Here is a 15,474-nt window from a genome sequence, read left to right on the forward strand (position 1 = left end):
AGAGAAGAGGGGGAAGCAGACAGAGCACAAGTTGACAGAAGCCTGGACAAAACTCCAGGTACAAAACTGGTACAAACAAGCTTGCAAAGTCCTAAAAGAGTAGAGGTTTTCAAAACCCAGGGGCTGGGTAGAAACCACATAACTGGAGATTTTTTTTTTCTTTTGAAACAGAGAATGTAATCAACAACTTGCTTCTCTTCCCAAGGATTCTTCCTTGAAGTTAAATTAGAACAAAATATCTTTCTTAAATTATCTATCTTCTTTAAAAGTTATAAATTAAAGGTAACCAATAAAGTCTTGGGTCAAGACGTGAAATACATAAAATTTAAAATTATCACTCTAAACATGTCTGAATTTGCTGTATCGTTTTAAGAACATGTTTTCCAGTATTAGAACCATACAATATAGTAAAAAAGTACTCTTGTTTTTCTTAACTGGTTATTTTATCACCACTCACAATAATTTCCACAAAAACGAATGTCTACTAGAAATATTTTATGTGTATATGCCCACCTTCAGTGTGTCAAGAGAAACATCAAAATGTTCACAAATAAGTTTCAGACTAACTCTATGATAATGGCACAGGGGCAACTCTGCATTATTTTCCTCTGGAACACACAATGTCTGTTGAAGTACGTAAAAAACAAAGCAGTGCAGTAAATAAGAAGAACTGACTAAACCTCAAAACAGCATGTTTCAGCCTGTTCTTCTTCCTGCAAGAAGTCTTGAGCATAACATTTTCCAGCTGGCCCTACCTACGGGGTTAAACCACTAATAGGTAAGCCTTTAGCTGCTGCATGAGAAAGGAGTAATCTCTGCAAATAGGAGCTCTTTAAACAGTAACTTCAGAACACACTGGAATAAATTCTTCCTTTCAGCCACCATTAAGTAACAGACAGTTTCTCTTGTGCGGGGTATCACTAGGAAGAAAAGCAGGAGAGGCTGTGAGATTTGAATTTAATTATTTGAATTTAACAGTTCAGTTTAAATTGGAATTTAGCAATAAAACTCAATAGCCAATTTTATGCCTAAACAATTGCACATTCAGGCATTTACGCCTACCTCTCTGCATATAAAATCTGGATGTGCTATTCAAATATTTGTGCTTGAATATTGGCCTCCCACTATCTAAAAGTATTTGATGTCACAGGCACTGTGCAAGAAAGGGACATTTCAGTCAGAGAAGGGGCCATAGGTAACATTAACTGCCATGGCACTGTGTTCTCTAAGGATGCTTTCCATACGAGGGAGCAGATTGTTTTTCAGGGCTCTCCTGCCTTTCCAGGATAAACCTACAAGTGTGTGTGTGCAGCTACAGCAAGCAATGATCAGTGCAAGGCATTATGGACACTGGTTTTTAAAATCTCTACTGCAGCAACATTTAAGGGTCTCCATTCTCAATCAAAGGCCTGCTGAATAGGGCGCTGTACAAGCACAGAAGAGGAATATGGAGTCCTTTATATTCTAGTAATTAATGATGGAGGTGTAAGGACATGTAATTTAAGTTGTAAGTGCTTATGAACAGGCTATGAAAGCACCAATGGCACCAAGCTTGGGGGTTTGATCCCTGTACAGGACATTCAGTTAAGAGCTGCACCTGGTGATCCTTGTGGGTCCCTTCCAACCCAGAATATTCTGTGAACTAGAAACAAGGCTTTTGGAGATAACCAATGGCTCATTTTTCCAGTATGTCTTCAAGTGTGGTGCTAAAGAACAAGGAAAAACAGACTAGCAGGAACTTTTTTATTCACTAGTACCAAAGTGATGTAGTTCAATTACTCCTGAAGTAGCTAATGTAGATCAGTTATTACTCATATCCAACCTAGCTCTAGTTACAGCTTGGAAAGAGAAAAGCCTGTATGAGCTCTTTGCTCAGGTGCAGCCACATTACCTCAGCACACCTCACCTGGGTCAGCTTTGCAAGAGTGGCAGGATTGCTTCCAGGTAGTTTTTTCAGTGATTGTCTCATTACCATAAGTTAAAATCATTTGTGTCTAACTTTAGTTAACATTGTTTCACTGAAGGAGTCACATATTTTCATGAAAAATACATTTTCATTTTGTGCAATTAAGTTTACTTGCTGCAGGACAAACTCTATCAGAAATGCTGACCTACTCTTTTCCACTCCCATTCCACAGTGGGGATTGTCTTTTGCTAGCAATGAGTTAGTAGGATTTTGATTTGCTATCCCAACTGTAGAAACAGGAAATTGTGAGAGGACTCTTAGGATGATAAACCAGGATCAATTATTACATTTTAATTGACTATTAATTTAACATTTAATTATTTAATTATATATTAATTAGAATTAGATATTAAATTTTGCAGATTAATTCTAAAGTTAAATAGATATTTATAGACAGAGTAATGCAATAACCTTTACAGAGTAACCATGAACAAACATTAGACATAAAGTGTGGTGAGTAGTTCCATGCTGGTTTTGTTTGTCCTTGGCTGCTCCACAGGAAGGCCTGTTGTGGAAGAAAAAAGCCCTTTCCCCTCAGGTATTAATACATTATCAGTTGATAATTCAAAGGATTTGGGGTATCATTCTTTAATAAAAGAAAGCGAATCAATATTATCGTGACTGACATAATTGAATCAAGTCTTACAAACCACCACCACAGAAGAAATGGTTTGGTGATGTACAAAAGGAGACACTGAAAGATAGCTAAAGAGATGCAGTGAACTTTAAGCAACATTGTGTAATGATCTGAGGAAAATTCTTCTTTGTTAACTAAGCTTTACATCCAAAAGTCTCACACCAAAACTGAAAACAGAACACGTTACTTATATTTTGCTACTTACTGATGTCCAGGCTCTTTCATCATTGAAATAGCATAACCTGGCTTTGGCAAAGTTAAGATTTCACACCATTCCCTACCAGTGCCAGAGAGGACCCTACAGCTTATTTCAAGTGCCTCCTGCTCTTTCTTTTAAACAGATCTGTTTTGTGATGGAGTGTCTTCCCTTGGGAGAAAACTTACACACTTCTCTTTTGGATCTGACGAGATTTCAGTGGCTCGGGCTGCTGGGCATGTGTAGGTGTCAGGTCAGTGACTCCTGGACTAGTGATAGAAATGGTTCTGATTTTGACCTACCCTGCTAAGTACTTTTTTAAGATCATTTGGACTAAATTCACAGTGCTTCTTTTGATTATTCAAACCCACGTTTTCTCTTCAAATTTCTCTTTCAGCCTCTCTAATTTAATGTAGTTTTTGACAGAATAGTGAACATTGGGAGATTGTCAAGTTACAAGTATGTGCAATTTGAACAAGAACTTTGACTGTTCTTGAATGTGTATTCACTTAAAAAGAGGTTCAGCCTTTTGACTGGAGGAAGGACACACTGGAGGGTGATCTCAGTGGGTGGTTGTATGTGCATGAATTTATTGATGCACTGAAAATTCTTCCACTCCCTGCAGAGAACACTCCCTGTCTTGGTTCTGGTTCTTCTGTCTTGTCACTAACCAGCTCTCCCTTGAACTGGAGCAATGGATATATGGTGTGGTTTACCTGCTACTGCAGTAACTGATTCCAGTGGGAAAATGCAGTATTTTTTCATGTCAAGGGTCAGCTGAGAAATAATCCTATATATTGTGCTGATATAAAGTTAACAAAGCTAAAGTAATGTATCACTGAAGCTAAAAAGAAAAATAAAAATTGAAATATTAAGAAATGTTAAGATCCCAGATATTGGTGAATATAAATCTGGGAATATTTAAAAGTTGTATATTGCTAAATGTGACCTAGTTGGTATAGCATAGAACTGGGAGCCAGATTTGGAATCTAACACTAAGTGTGTCATAAGGCAGATCATTTAATTCACCTCACTTCTCTGTAAGAGTAATCATTCTTATGAATTGCTTTGTGTTGTGCACCTGAAAGATTATGAGTATTAGAGCTACTAATTAAACATTATTTTAATCTTCAAATTTACTTTCTCTGTTAAACTTTAATAAGTGTTTATGCTCCCTTAATGCCAGAGAGGAAAAAAAGCATGATTGTGAAGCAGCTGCTAAGAATTTTTCCCAGAAGAAATTTAATATTAGATTGGGATTGAGTCATCTGTTTCAGATAAAGGGGCAATGCAAGAAATAATATGTGAGAGTTGAAATTTTGAGTAAAATATATTCAAAGCAGAATCAGAGCAGCTGATCCCCCTGTTCCATCAAACTGGCTCCCACCCCCCCCCCCCACTACCCTCAGTCCAGAAACTGGAAATAGGCACTGTAATTTCTCTTTAGTTTAGAGCAAATGTAACAGCATTGCTTCAAAATAGTTACAGCTGTAGGTTACAGATTGTTCCTGTTGTTCTCTCAGTGCCACGTGCAGAGGTCTCTGCATCTCCAGCCAGCCCAGGAGAAGGGAGCACTGGGCAGTTCTGAGGCCCCTGGGACTGCAGTGGACTCCAGGCTGAAGTCTGCAGTGCAGCTGGGCATTGGAACTGGCACTGGTAATTATATCACATACTGTATTTGTCACTGGAAACCACTTCGTGATTTTCTACTCCTCTCTGTAAAGTTTTCCAAGTCAACTCCATGTCAATGGAGCTTTAGAATGTCTCTTCACTAGTCTCTCTTCACAGATGTCAGAGACTAATGGCTGCTCTCCAGCTCCTAGGCTTTGATGGTTTATGGCTAAAATTAAAACAGTGGTTCTAAAGCAGATTGCTAACTCCAGTGAAACTAGGAATTTCATCCACTGATTTAAGTGATATGTCAGCATTGTCTTCTTGTAAGAGGAGGATTGCAATCTGTCCTGTCTCTCATCTCTTCTGAAACACATAAGAAGGTAAATCTGAAAACTTTTCCTACTTCCCAATATCTTCTGCCCTAAATAGCATAATTGCAGTTTTCTCAAAAATGGAAATGACATTTTCCAGTTTCCTGTGCAGAGGAACTTGTGCTGCAGCATGTATTTCTAGTGCTGCTTTTTACTCTTATTTCTTATGCACAAATTATCACATAATAAAATTTACATCTGCAATTTTCTAATGGGAATATAAGAAGCACAGCCAAGTTATTCCAGGCTGTCTCTGCTGTCCAACAAACTTGGACATATAAAGAATGAGGAGTAGCTTAAAACCTCTGTGTCTGCAGGTTGGGGTAGTAGAGATGGATTTGTTACAAAAGAAGTAGGGAAATATTGTAGGTGATTGAAATAAATGGCAGGGCTGAAAATTATTTTATAAATGTAGTATTGGAAAAAAATTTAGCAGATCATTGGAGGACTTTGAATTTTAGCAAGCATGATTATGTCAGGTGTTTGGTTCCCTGACTCACTCCATGAGATGATTAGCATTGTGCCTCTGGTTGCAGCAGAGGTTGGATATATCTCACTTTGTATAACATGTAGGTCACAAACTGCCAGCACGAAAATATGCATTTAATGAACTTCATCCACCAGCAGGCATCTCATTGTCTAAACCTACTCTGCAGGGAGTGAAGAGAAGCATCTCCAGAAGTAGATTCATACTAAAATAGATGTCTAGAATAAGTGGGACAAATTATCCCTCAGAGATGTCTGATCTTCCTCCTTTGCTGTAGAGGTCCCTAATTATTGACTTATGTTCCACTATTTCTGCTGGAGTAAATGCTGAACTAGATACAAACTTAAAATGGGGTGGTGTCCATGCTACTCTGGTTTACACATTGTTGCCCAAATTAGGCAGACATTGAAGTTTTGGGGATTTTTGCTTTGTCAGAGGCACTAATGGGCTAATGAGGAGTACAGCATAAGCTCAGGTCTGACAGTTTGCCTGTGGTACAAGTGACCTTATGATCATTAGAAGAATAATGTCTGTAGACACGAATCACAGAAATTGGTTGTGGGCATAAAGGATCTTTTAAAGAGGGAGAAAAATGAGAGCTTTATTCATCAAGTTCATTATTTTATCATATTCTTTTAAGCACATCTATTGTTTGTACACAAAGAATGCAAAGCAATCACTACACATATAAAATTTATAGATGGTACAGAATGTTTACATTTCACAATTCCATAGCAGTGTGTTGGACATGCAACAGTGCAAAGGAAGGTACTGTAAGCTGTATGCTTGCTCCCCAGGTGTAATTGTGTAGAATCTTTCAAAGTCAGCAAAACATGAGTAGTGAAAATGGAGCTTTAACTGGCCATGGAAATGTTGCTTTGTAGGCAGCCTGTTAGCATGGGAGAACAGGATGTGCTGTGATTGTTAGGACTTTATGAGCTGGTCATACCAGCCTGCAGCTCAAGAAATGGTGTGTTAAAGTATGTCTGGGAATAGTGCTACTGGTTTACTGTGTGGAACTGGTGCTATTACTTAACCTCTTTGCACTTACATTTTCACCTCTGGGATTAACAAATATTTACCTAAGTTTGAAAGGTACCTTCTGTTCTTCAGAGAAGTGCTGAATAAATACAGGGTAATATTACCCTCATCAGCAGGTAATCCTGTTAATCTAACATACACTTTCTGTCCATGTTGAATATGTTCCATGCTACTTGATCATTGTAGATAGATTAATGAAGGATTTTATGGGGATTAACTCTTAAGTAGTGGCTGCAGCTGCCCACCATGTGTATTTACTATAACCCAAAGCCAAGGTTTGGAATCCTCTTGCCTATAGTGAATAGAAGGAAAGCACTCAACTTTTGCAGAAAAAAAGTCCATTTTTTCCATCCAAAAGAACAGTGTCTTGACCCAAGAGGTTGTAACACAACCTGTTGCACAGTGCTCTGATAGCTGCCATGCTGCTGGCACCAGGGGAGACAGCTTCAGTTCTAAGACAGTTTCAGGTCTCTGCCCACCACACCAGTTTTACAGAGTTGTTGTAAGGGTAAAACTATCTCCTTTCTCACTGCAATGTAACTGCCACAGGGCACAAATTCATGTCTAGATTACTTTATAAAGTATTACCTGGAGATGAGGTCCTCCCTTGTGTAATGCAGGCTCAAAGTTGGCCCTGCTTTGAGCTGGAAGTTGGACATAATGACTTCCATGGGCTACTTGCAACCTAAATTACTCAGTTATTGTACCAAGTCAGGCGTAGCCTCAGCAGCATTGAGCTTGGTATGAGTTGAAAATCATCCCCAGGCTCCTGAGGACATTCCTGGGTAGTTGCCTCAGAGTAAGCTCTGTGTTGCTACAGCAACACTTTTATCAGCAGCACCCTGAGTGGTGTCAGGGTAGTTCTGGGAAGACTCTATGATGTGCTGGCACATTTCCCATGGGACAGAGATATACCTTCACTGCCCTGCTGTTGGCACTGCTATTCACTGCCTGTATTTTGTCCATTTCATTCCATTTCATTTCAGTGGCACTTGGAGAATCTCTGGGCTCTTAGCGATCTGGGAAGTATTTTCAACAGAGGATGGCTGGCCTAGTGTCTGAGGGAGAAGAGAGCACAGAAAACACTGCATCACCTCCATGCATTGCAGTTATGAGTCTCTTACTGGAGTATGGAGGGAGAGCATGTGCTTGCAAATGCTTCCTTTAGCAGCTCAAAAAGTTGGAACTTGCAGTTTTCTGGCTGGAGACTGATATGGAAAATGGGGGTTGAGCACAAAAGCTATTTTAAAACGATGATGATGATTTTTTTTTAAAGCAGTTTTTTCTGTTGTCTGTTTTTCTCTTCATGACAGTACGTTGTGGTATTGAAGTATAGACTGCTAGGACTCTGAATTTCCATTTTCAGCTGTTGCCTTTTCAAATCTCATGCTAAGCAGATGTAGTGGATCACTATTTGTGGGAAAAAACTACTACTGCTTTCCTCACCAAGGCATGCATGGTTCAGAAACATGTTAGAATACTTTCAGTAGCCATATCAAGTGTTGGGAGCTGTCTATGTGCAATGCCCACAGCACTCACTTTGACCTTTGTGAGCTGTAAGCAGGCACCAAGTCAAGGAACCGTTATCTGACCTCATTAGTAGTGGCATTAAAGTAGTCTTTAGAAGGGAGTTAAGTTTATAGGGATGGGGGGCCTCTATAAATGGCCTGTAGAATGTAACTTGAAAACTTACCACAATGGATGTATTTTTACTTTGTCTTTTTCTCTTGACTGAACCCTCTAAGTTGTTTGGTTTGGATCCTGGGTTTTTTTTTTCCTGTTTCAGTTTTGGAATGTAGCCTTTTTTGTCCCTGGGAAGACAATTAATTTTTGTTCCTACTGCCACATAATGAGAAGGAGAGAAGCAGGATGATACTGCAAGTTTTTCATATATCCTGACTGCAGAGAAAAAATTTAGTTATATAACTTGTCCATAAAAAAGAGGCATCTTTTTCCTGACATCCTTTTTACTTTTCCCAGAATGAAATAGAACTGGAAGTGTGGTGGAATTTCATATTCATGAATATACATGGTATAAGAGTCAGTGTCTTTAATATGCTCCAAGCTTTGACACTCAGCATTTCTCTTTGCATCTGTAACTGAGGACAAAGCAGTTGTAAGGCAGTGGGTGGTTTACACACCTTGAGAGGAACAGGACAGGATGCACATGGGAGAAGCAGGTGTATTCTGGTGTAGAGGAGGAAGAGGAAAATCCTGGCAGAAGTGTGAGAAAATCCCTGGAGAAATGAGTGCACTCACAACGAGGTTGCTGCTCACCTGCAAGTACCTCTGAGCAGCTCCTAAGGGAACGCATCTTTGCCAGCTGTGCCAGGGCAGCTCATTTCCTTCTGCCTCCTCAGGGCTCTGCATGGAATTGAAACCACATCCTGGTTTATGGTGGGATTTAAACTGATCCTGAAGGTCAATATCAGCCTTTTATTAAAACTTACCATTAAGTAAGTAGGATTTACACAGTTATTAAAAACATGTTTTTAAAACATGTTTTTACACTGCTATGTTAGCCTTGTAATTGCTTGGGTGATTTCACCTATGTATTTAGGATACTGCTAAACAGAGCAGTGCCTGTGATACCAAATTAGTTGGTTAAAGGTGATGCAGCAAGGGATGGCAAAGAAGCCCACTTTGCTTTCCTCTCTTATTGCCGTCAATTCTTTTATTACATCAGTCTGTGGAGACAGTCTCTAGAAACTCCTAAAACTAGTCTGCAGCTTTCTCTTGACATAATTAGGGCTATGGATAGCCTCCTGCACATTCCTTCTCTGCTTCCTTGAAGGAAAACTCTCTTCTGCTCATCAGAGGGGCCCTTTTCATTATTTACAGCTTCTTGTTATCGTTTGCATTCCTATTTGCATGGTATAGCACTGCAGTGAAACCTCAAGGCCGTGCCTTGACCATATTTCTCTCAATATCTCTCTTGAACAAATGTCATGTTCACACTGGCACTTAATTGCCTTCCTCCTTTCTCTCTGTGTCTGCTTTAAGGTCAAGAACATGGTCAAGTCATCCTTCAGTACATTCACTATCGTCACTATCATTAAACACTACACAGTAATAAAATTCAGAACAATCCATCCTTCCAGAGCAAGAATGTAAGAACTGACCCACTAGATCAAACCAAAGCTCTGTACCTCTCAGTATCTCCTCCCTCGAGGTAGCTGATAGTAAGGGCCCAGAGGGACACACATGAGCAACTTTGAAAAGTAACCTCCCCCAGTCTTGACTCAGTGTGCATCATCCACAGAAGCTTGCCATGGCCATTATATGTCCTGTTTTAAAGCTAAGATAGGCTTGGTCTTTCTCCTGGTTTCAAGTTTTGACAGCATGCCTTATTATTCAAAATCACTATTGTAGGATTTTTGGGTTGGGTTTGTTTTTGTTGTGGTTTTGTTTCTTAATTTTTTGCTTCTATGTAGAAAGATGGTAGCAGCTAACAAGGAACGAAGTACTGGAAGTACTGGAGCAACAGTGGTAATTTATTAAATATCTTTATTGACTTCTAAGGCTGAAAAAGTAATTCACAGTACACTAAGTAGTCCGTTTTAAATCAATTTATAAAACGCTGTAAACCAAGCAATTTCTTCATTCTTTGTGTGTCCCTTCCAGCTCAGGATATTCTATGATTCTAAGATTCAGAAATAGTAGAGTGGAAAACATGCTGGACTAGAATAATTTCTTATGGAGCTGGAAGGTCTGCAGATACCTCAGATCCACTAATGATTTATTCCAAGGCAGAGGCATCTTGCATATTGTAAGTTAGAGAAGAGGATATGGAAAGCAAAGAACTGACTTCTCAGGAGACATTTTTGATGCACAACTTGAGGTATTCAAAGCTTAGTATTTGAGATATTGAGTATCAATGGCTGAGCTCTGTGCTGCAGAGTTTTGTATTTGGATAATTGGGGCTAAGTGCTCCCATTTTGGTTACCTAAAGCCAAATGACAACATTCAAATATGCTAATCTCCATGTTTTCCCCAAGCTTTTGTAGTGAGTCACTGAAATGAGTGTTTCTCAGAAATCACAATTCCCGGTGCAAATGCCAGACCACACCACTTTTGAGACAAAATAGGCATTTCTTAGTCTCTCTTTGCTAATGGCCATAGCTCTGAAGCAATTAATTCAATAATAAAGATGGAAACAGCAGCCAGGAAATGCTAAATGTCTCCCTGTGCTTTTACAACACTCCCCACAAATAGGATTAACCTTTTCCTGTCTACTCTGTTAGTAAAGCTGTCATTTCAGAAATGGGCATTTTTCATTACTGTGTCTGGGAGCTGCATTCTTCTTGGATTTTTGCTCTAGTTGTGCATGTTGCCCCATTAGGTTTTCATCTATTTGTTTCTTTTTTTTGCTTCCCAATTAGAAGTCAGGAGATAAAAGCAAAGAGTGACCCATTCTGTTCCAGTGGGTGGAACACCAAACATTTGTCTTTCAAGCAGCTGAGTATATTTGTCTATATATGTGTGTGTGTGTGTATGTGTGTGTGTGTGCATTCCTTGATGGGATGCAGAATATTTATTTCTGATCAAACTATCTTTCTTCTCATGATACTCTTTAGGTGCTGTAACAATACTGCATGATATACATGTTCACTATGGTTATGTGTATTTTATTTATTTTTATATTAATTTTTGGTTTTGCCACGTGAACTTCACCACCCAACTATTGCAGGTTTTCTGTCTGATACTTTTCTCTATTCCTGGGTACATTTCTTGGCTGGGCAGTCTGCACTTCAGCTGTTCTTAAATGCCTCTGGTGTAGGTTTGATCCACTGGAGGACGTAAGAGTTGTCTGCACTTGTTATTTCCTGACCTTTTCTACTTTTGGTAACAGAGTGCCCTGTGCATGTATGTCAGTGACGCTTTTGTTCTAAGAAGCCCTGGCTTGGCAGTTGTTGTTCAGCTGTGAGGCAGAGATCCCCTTTCCCTGGTGCAGAGAGGAATGAGTCTGATTATAGTAGAGCTGTTGGGGGGTCTGAGTTTTCCATGGCTGTGAACTTCTTGGGAAAAGTAGTTGCTAGGAGAAGACTGCATACTATTTAGGGCAAGGGTGGTGGCTCTGCCTTGAGTAACAAAGCTGATTTATTTATAATTTGCGGAACAGAAATCAAACCATCTAATGGTGCAATCTGTGTAGGATTTTTCACTGCCAAACCTTCCACTGCTAAAGCAGTTCCAAAATATCCCACTTGCATTGGATGGCGTTTCTGCTGAGCTGGCTGTGAAAATTAATTCATATCTATTCCTGCACTTTAACTCTTCTTTTGTGTCTCTGTTTTTTGGGGGGATCTTTTTGTTTGTTCAATTTGGTTTGGGTTTTTTTTTCATAGACTGGATGAGGGGGTTTAATGGCAAAGGGAAGGCTTTCTTCAAGCAAAGCCTCGTTCCAGGATGCTTGAGATGTCACATGCTGAGCTCGGAGTCCCAGGGCTGTGTGACTTGTCCTTAGACACAGCCCATGAGGAGTAGGTAGGGGGCATTGTCACCCTTCCACTGGTGACTCAGTGGAGCTGAATTTCTCTCCTTCACCCTCTGTTTACCAAACAGCTGTTTCAGTAAAGCTCCCTACATACACAGTCGGGCTTCTTAGGTTTGCCATCACCAGACTACCTATCTGTGTACATTTGAGGCTACCAGAGTCAACAGTCAATGGATGGTGATTGTGCCAGTTGTGTAAAAAGCAGCAGCACAAGGGTCCATGTCCTGCTTCCCCTATCAGATTGCTTCCAGCCAGAAAAAATCCTCAAACCTTTCTGAGGTTTGCTGCCCAGAAAAGAGAAGTGGGGTCAGCAGCAAAGGCAAGTTGCAATGAACATGGTGAGCTGGAAGGACATGAGGCTGAGTTATGATTTGAGCACTAAAACGTTTTGCTGCAGCTTTGGGTGTTGTCCCTTGTATTATCTGTCTTTATGATCCAATATATTCTCCTGTTGGTCCAGGAAATATGCAGCAAGTACTATGCTTGAAATACATAGCAACTACTAAGTGGCAAGTTCTGTGTACTGTGGTGATTACACAAATATTCTTGCAGAGAGATCTGTGCCTTGTACTTGAACATATCCCATCATTAATTGTAACAATGTTGTGGATTGTCTGCCAACATGCAGTCTAAAAGCTCACACTAAATAATCCTGACACCGGAAAAATCTTAGGTAACAGATTTCCAAGTACTTATTTGGCTACGATATACAAGACAGCCACAGGATGATTCACTGCTTCAAGAATTTGGGCTGGATGACCTAATGGCTTCTTTTGGAGAGAAGGCAGTTCTTGCTTAGAGCAAGCATGCCTGGAGAGGACGTCTAATTTACACTTGCTTACTGCAGCACACCACCCAGCCCTGCCTTTGTGGTGCCTGTACAGCAGTCAAAACGCTGGCTGGAGCAATGGTGCTCCCGTCGGTCCTTACAGTCCCTGGGGCAGGAGTGTGTGGTGGCTCCATACCTGCAGCTGTGGTTCCCAGTTCGTTTGTAACCCAAAATTCCGGTGTTGGGAGCAGAAGCGCTGCTGTAACGCCGCGGCGGTGCGGAGGTGACAGCGTGTTCCAGGTCCCAGCGCGGGGTGGAAGTTCCCCCTGCTGGAGGAACAGATCCACTGCCGCCGGCGGAGCAGTGCGGCTCGGCACATATTCCCCGAAAATTAATTTCTAGAGGTGCTGAACTTGAACTACGTGTCTGTCTATGCCTAAAGGTTGTGGATTGTTGGTTTTTCTGTCCCTAGGTGTATTGGTTTTCTGGGGACCAGATCCAGAGAGCCAACATAAGGAAAGGTGGTCCTGTTATGGAGGACTTTTGAGTTCAGCAGAAGAAAGGTGAGGTGTGAGGTCAGGCTGGATGGGGGTCTGAGCAACCTGTTCTAATGGGAGGTGCTCCTGCCCATGGCAGGGACTTGGAACGAGATGACTTTTAAGGTCCCTTTCAACCCAAACCATTCTGTGATAAGGGCTGGATACTGTGGACAGAACTGTGAGGATGTCTGTGGTAACGTGGGACTAGAGAAGTCTGTGATCAGCTCAGGGAACTGCTACCTTTGGTTTGAAACGTTGAGTCTCTCACTACAAGAGTTCTTCCCAGGTTACTCACAGCACATGAGAGATTTTCAGCCTCTTTCAGCTATGCTGTCTCAGAATGATGGGGAAAATTTGCTGTAGATGCCCAGTCTTCAAAAAGAGCAATGTGAGGGGCATGGAGACAAGGATCCTGCAGTGCACCCAGGGTGGCTGGAGCCTAGGTCCTAATGCCAAAAACAGGCCAGCTGCTCCACAGACCAACCTCCAAGTGAAGCTTGGGGCTGGTCTGGGGGCAAGCTTAAGATCTCAGGATTACTGCAAGACAAAACCTCATCATGAATTGCCGTGGCCATGTTTGCTTCCAGTAGAACGGGGGAAAAAAAGCAAGGGAAGATGATTTCAGGCAATCTAACCACATTTGGCATGTGCTGGTCAGAGAAAGGAAAAGAAGAACCCAAAGGAAACTTAAGGAGAGCAACCTGCAGGTCAAGCCAACATATGTTGTTTTGTGTGTGAGCAGCTGTTCCTCATGGAAATTGGACTTGACAGCCATGAGACCCCCTAATGAAAACTGATGTCGAGGAGAGATTGCTGCTTGTCATCACTGATGGTAATGGGAATTTACCTGGATCGCGTGGCTAATACCCTTGTCCCTTGTGCCTGGACACTTTTGTGGGTGGGGGGAAATGGGGAAACCCTCCTTCCACGGATCGAAGACACCCCTCAACCCCGTGCCTTAGCTTTGATGTGAACAGTCCGTAGGGTTTCCTTCGTGTCCTGCTCTGCTGCGGTGGTCCACAGGCATCCGCGTACCTGGCCGGTGCCGCGGTGGGGCAGGGACCACCTCTGCACCCAAAAGCTCCGCGCACGCCGCGGGGTCTCCGGCTGGGGAGTCCGGCGGGAGTGGGGAGCACGGGGGGCTCCTCCTCCTCCCGTGGGGGGTGGCTGCGGGCCCTGCCCAGTGTGGGCGGTTGGGCCCGGCTGCGCGTTGGCTGCGGGCGGCGCCGCCAGTGAGGCTGCGCTGAGGCTGCGGGGCCGGATGGCCGAGCCGCCCGCCCCGCGCACTCGGGCGGCGGCCGGCAACGGGCGAGGACACCGGGCGAGCCCTCCCTGCCGGGAGAGCCAGCCCTGCGGCACACGGCAGCGCCATGGTCTCATGGATCATCTCCAGGCTAGTGGTGTGAGTAGCTGCCGCTCGGCACCTGCAGCGTGTGCCCGGTGCGCCCGCTTGTCCGCGTGTGTGTGTGCGGTGTCCGCGCCGCCGGTCCCGCTCGCCCCTGCTGTGGATACTGGGCTAAATTTAGCAGGTTGTTGTCGGGGCCGGGGCTCGGCTGCCCGGCGGGTGAGGCAGGAGGTAGGTGGGTCAGATGGGATTTTCCAGCACGAGAAAATCACCGGGGGGTGGAGGGCGAAGCGCTGCCGCGCTGTACAGCGCAAGGTGACAGGGGAGAAAGAGAGCGGGTGACATCGCCCGGTGCTCGGCGATGGACGCGCTCGGGGTCCGGAGGGGGAACGGAGCATCAACGGGTGGGAAAATAGACACGGATTTGGGCAGCGGCGCTTTGTTACCGGGCTCGGCGCGGCCGGGGGCTCGCGAGGGGGCGTGGGAGAGGCGGCCGCGGGGTCTCCCAGCCGCAGCCGCCGCTTTCTTCTATCTGTTTTGCAGAAGAAATTTCAAATATTCCTTTCCTCTCTGCAACTTGCCACTCACCCTCTCAAAAGACGGTCACGCTCTCCCTTTAACCTGTCAGCCTGGGAGAAGAAGCGTGTGGCTCTTTGCAGTTGTCCTACAGCTTTTCCATGGCTGAAAGTGCTCTAGGTGGGAATACATGTAAAAATTCCCTGAAAATTCTTCCCAGGCAACAGGGGAAAACGGAGCAAGCTCGAGATATATGTTTATCTGTCCTACCTTAGAAAAGGTTTAGTGAGACAAAGGCATTTTTGATGCCATTTGGAAAATTCCTGGAGGAGGGGTATTACAGGCTTAAGGTGGGGCAGCAGGATGGCTGATCTCCCTTCTGGAAATGTGACTGGGGAAGGCTAATATATGGCATCAGATGAATAATTTGCCAGTTTTTTCTCTCAGGTACGTATAGATGCATCTCCTACAGATTCAGGAGAACATCTGTTGTGCT

At 42.9% G+C, this 15,474-nt stretch overlaps 1 protein-coding gene across 12 annotated transcripts in view; it reads left to right on the top strand.

The window, feature by feature from the left end:
* The first annotated feature begins 14,322 nt into the window (after nucleotides 1–14,322).
* Nucleotides 14,323–15,474, top strand: part of REEP1 (receptor accessory protein 1) — a 67,452-nt gene continuing 66,300 nt past the window's right edge. For 10 of the 12 annotated variants that reach the window (XR_014851886.1, XR_014851885.1, XR_014851888.1 and 7 more), the window contains exon 1: nucleotides 14,353–14,519. Coding sequence is in view for 6 of the 12 variants with exons in the window: in XM_085059542.1 (XP_084915668.1) it covers nucleotides 14,488–14,519 (32 nt within the window). In the remaining 6 variants the exon portion in view is untranslated. Of the gene's footprint in view, nucleotides 14,694–15,474 lie in introns of all 12 variants that reach the window. The other 2 variants (XM_085059546.1, XR_014851890.1) reach the window with 2 other exon arrangements.

This window comes from Lichenostomus cassidix, chromosome 4 (genome assembly GCF_008360975.1).
Source record: "Lichenostomus cassidix isolate B80296 chromosome 4, HeHo_3.0, whole genome shotgun sequence".
NCBI classification, from domain to species: domain Eukaryota; kingdom Metazoa; phylum Chordata; class Aves; order Passeriformes; family Meliphagidae; genus Lichenostomus; species Lichenostomus cassidix.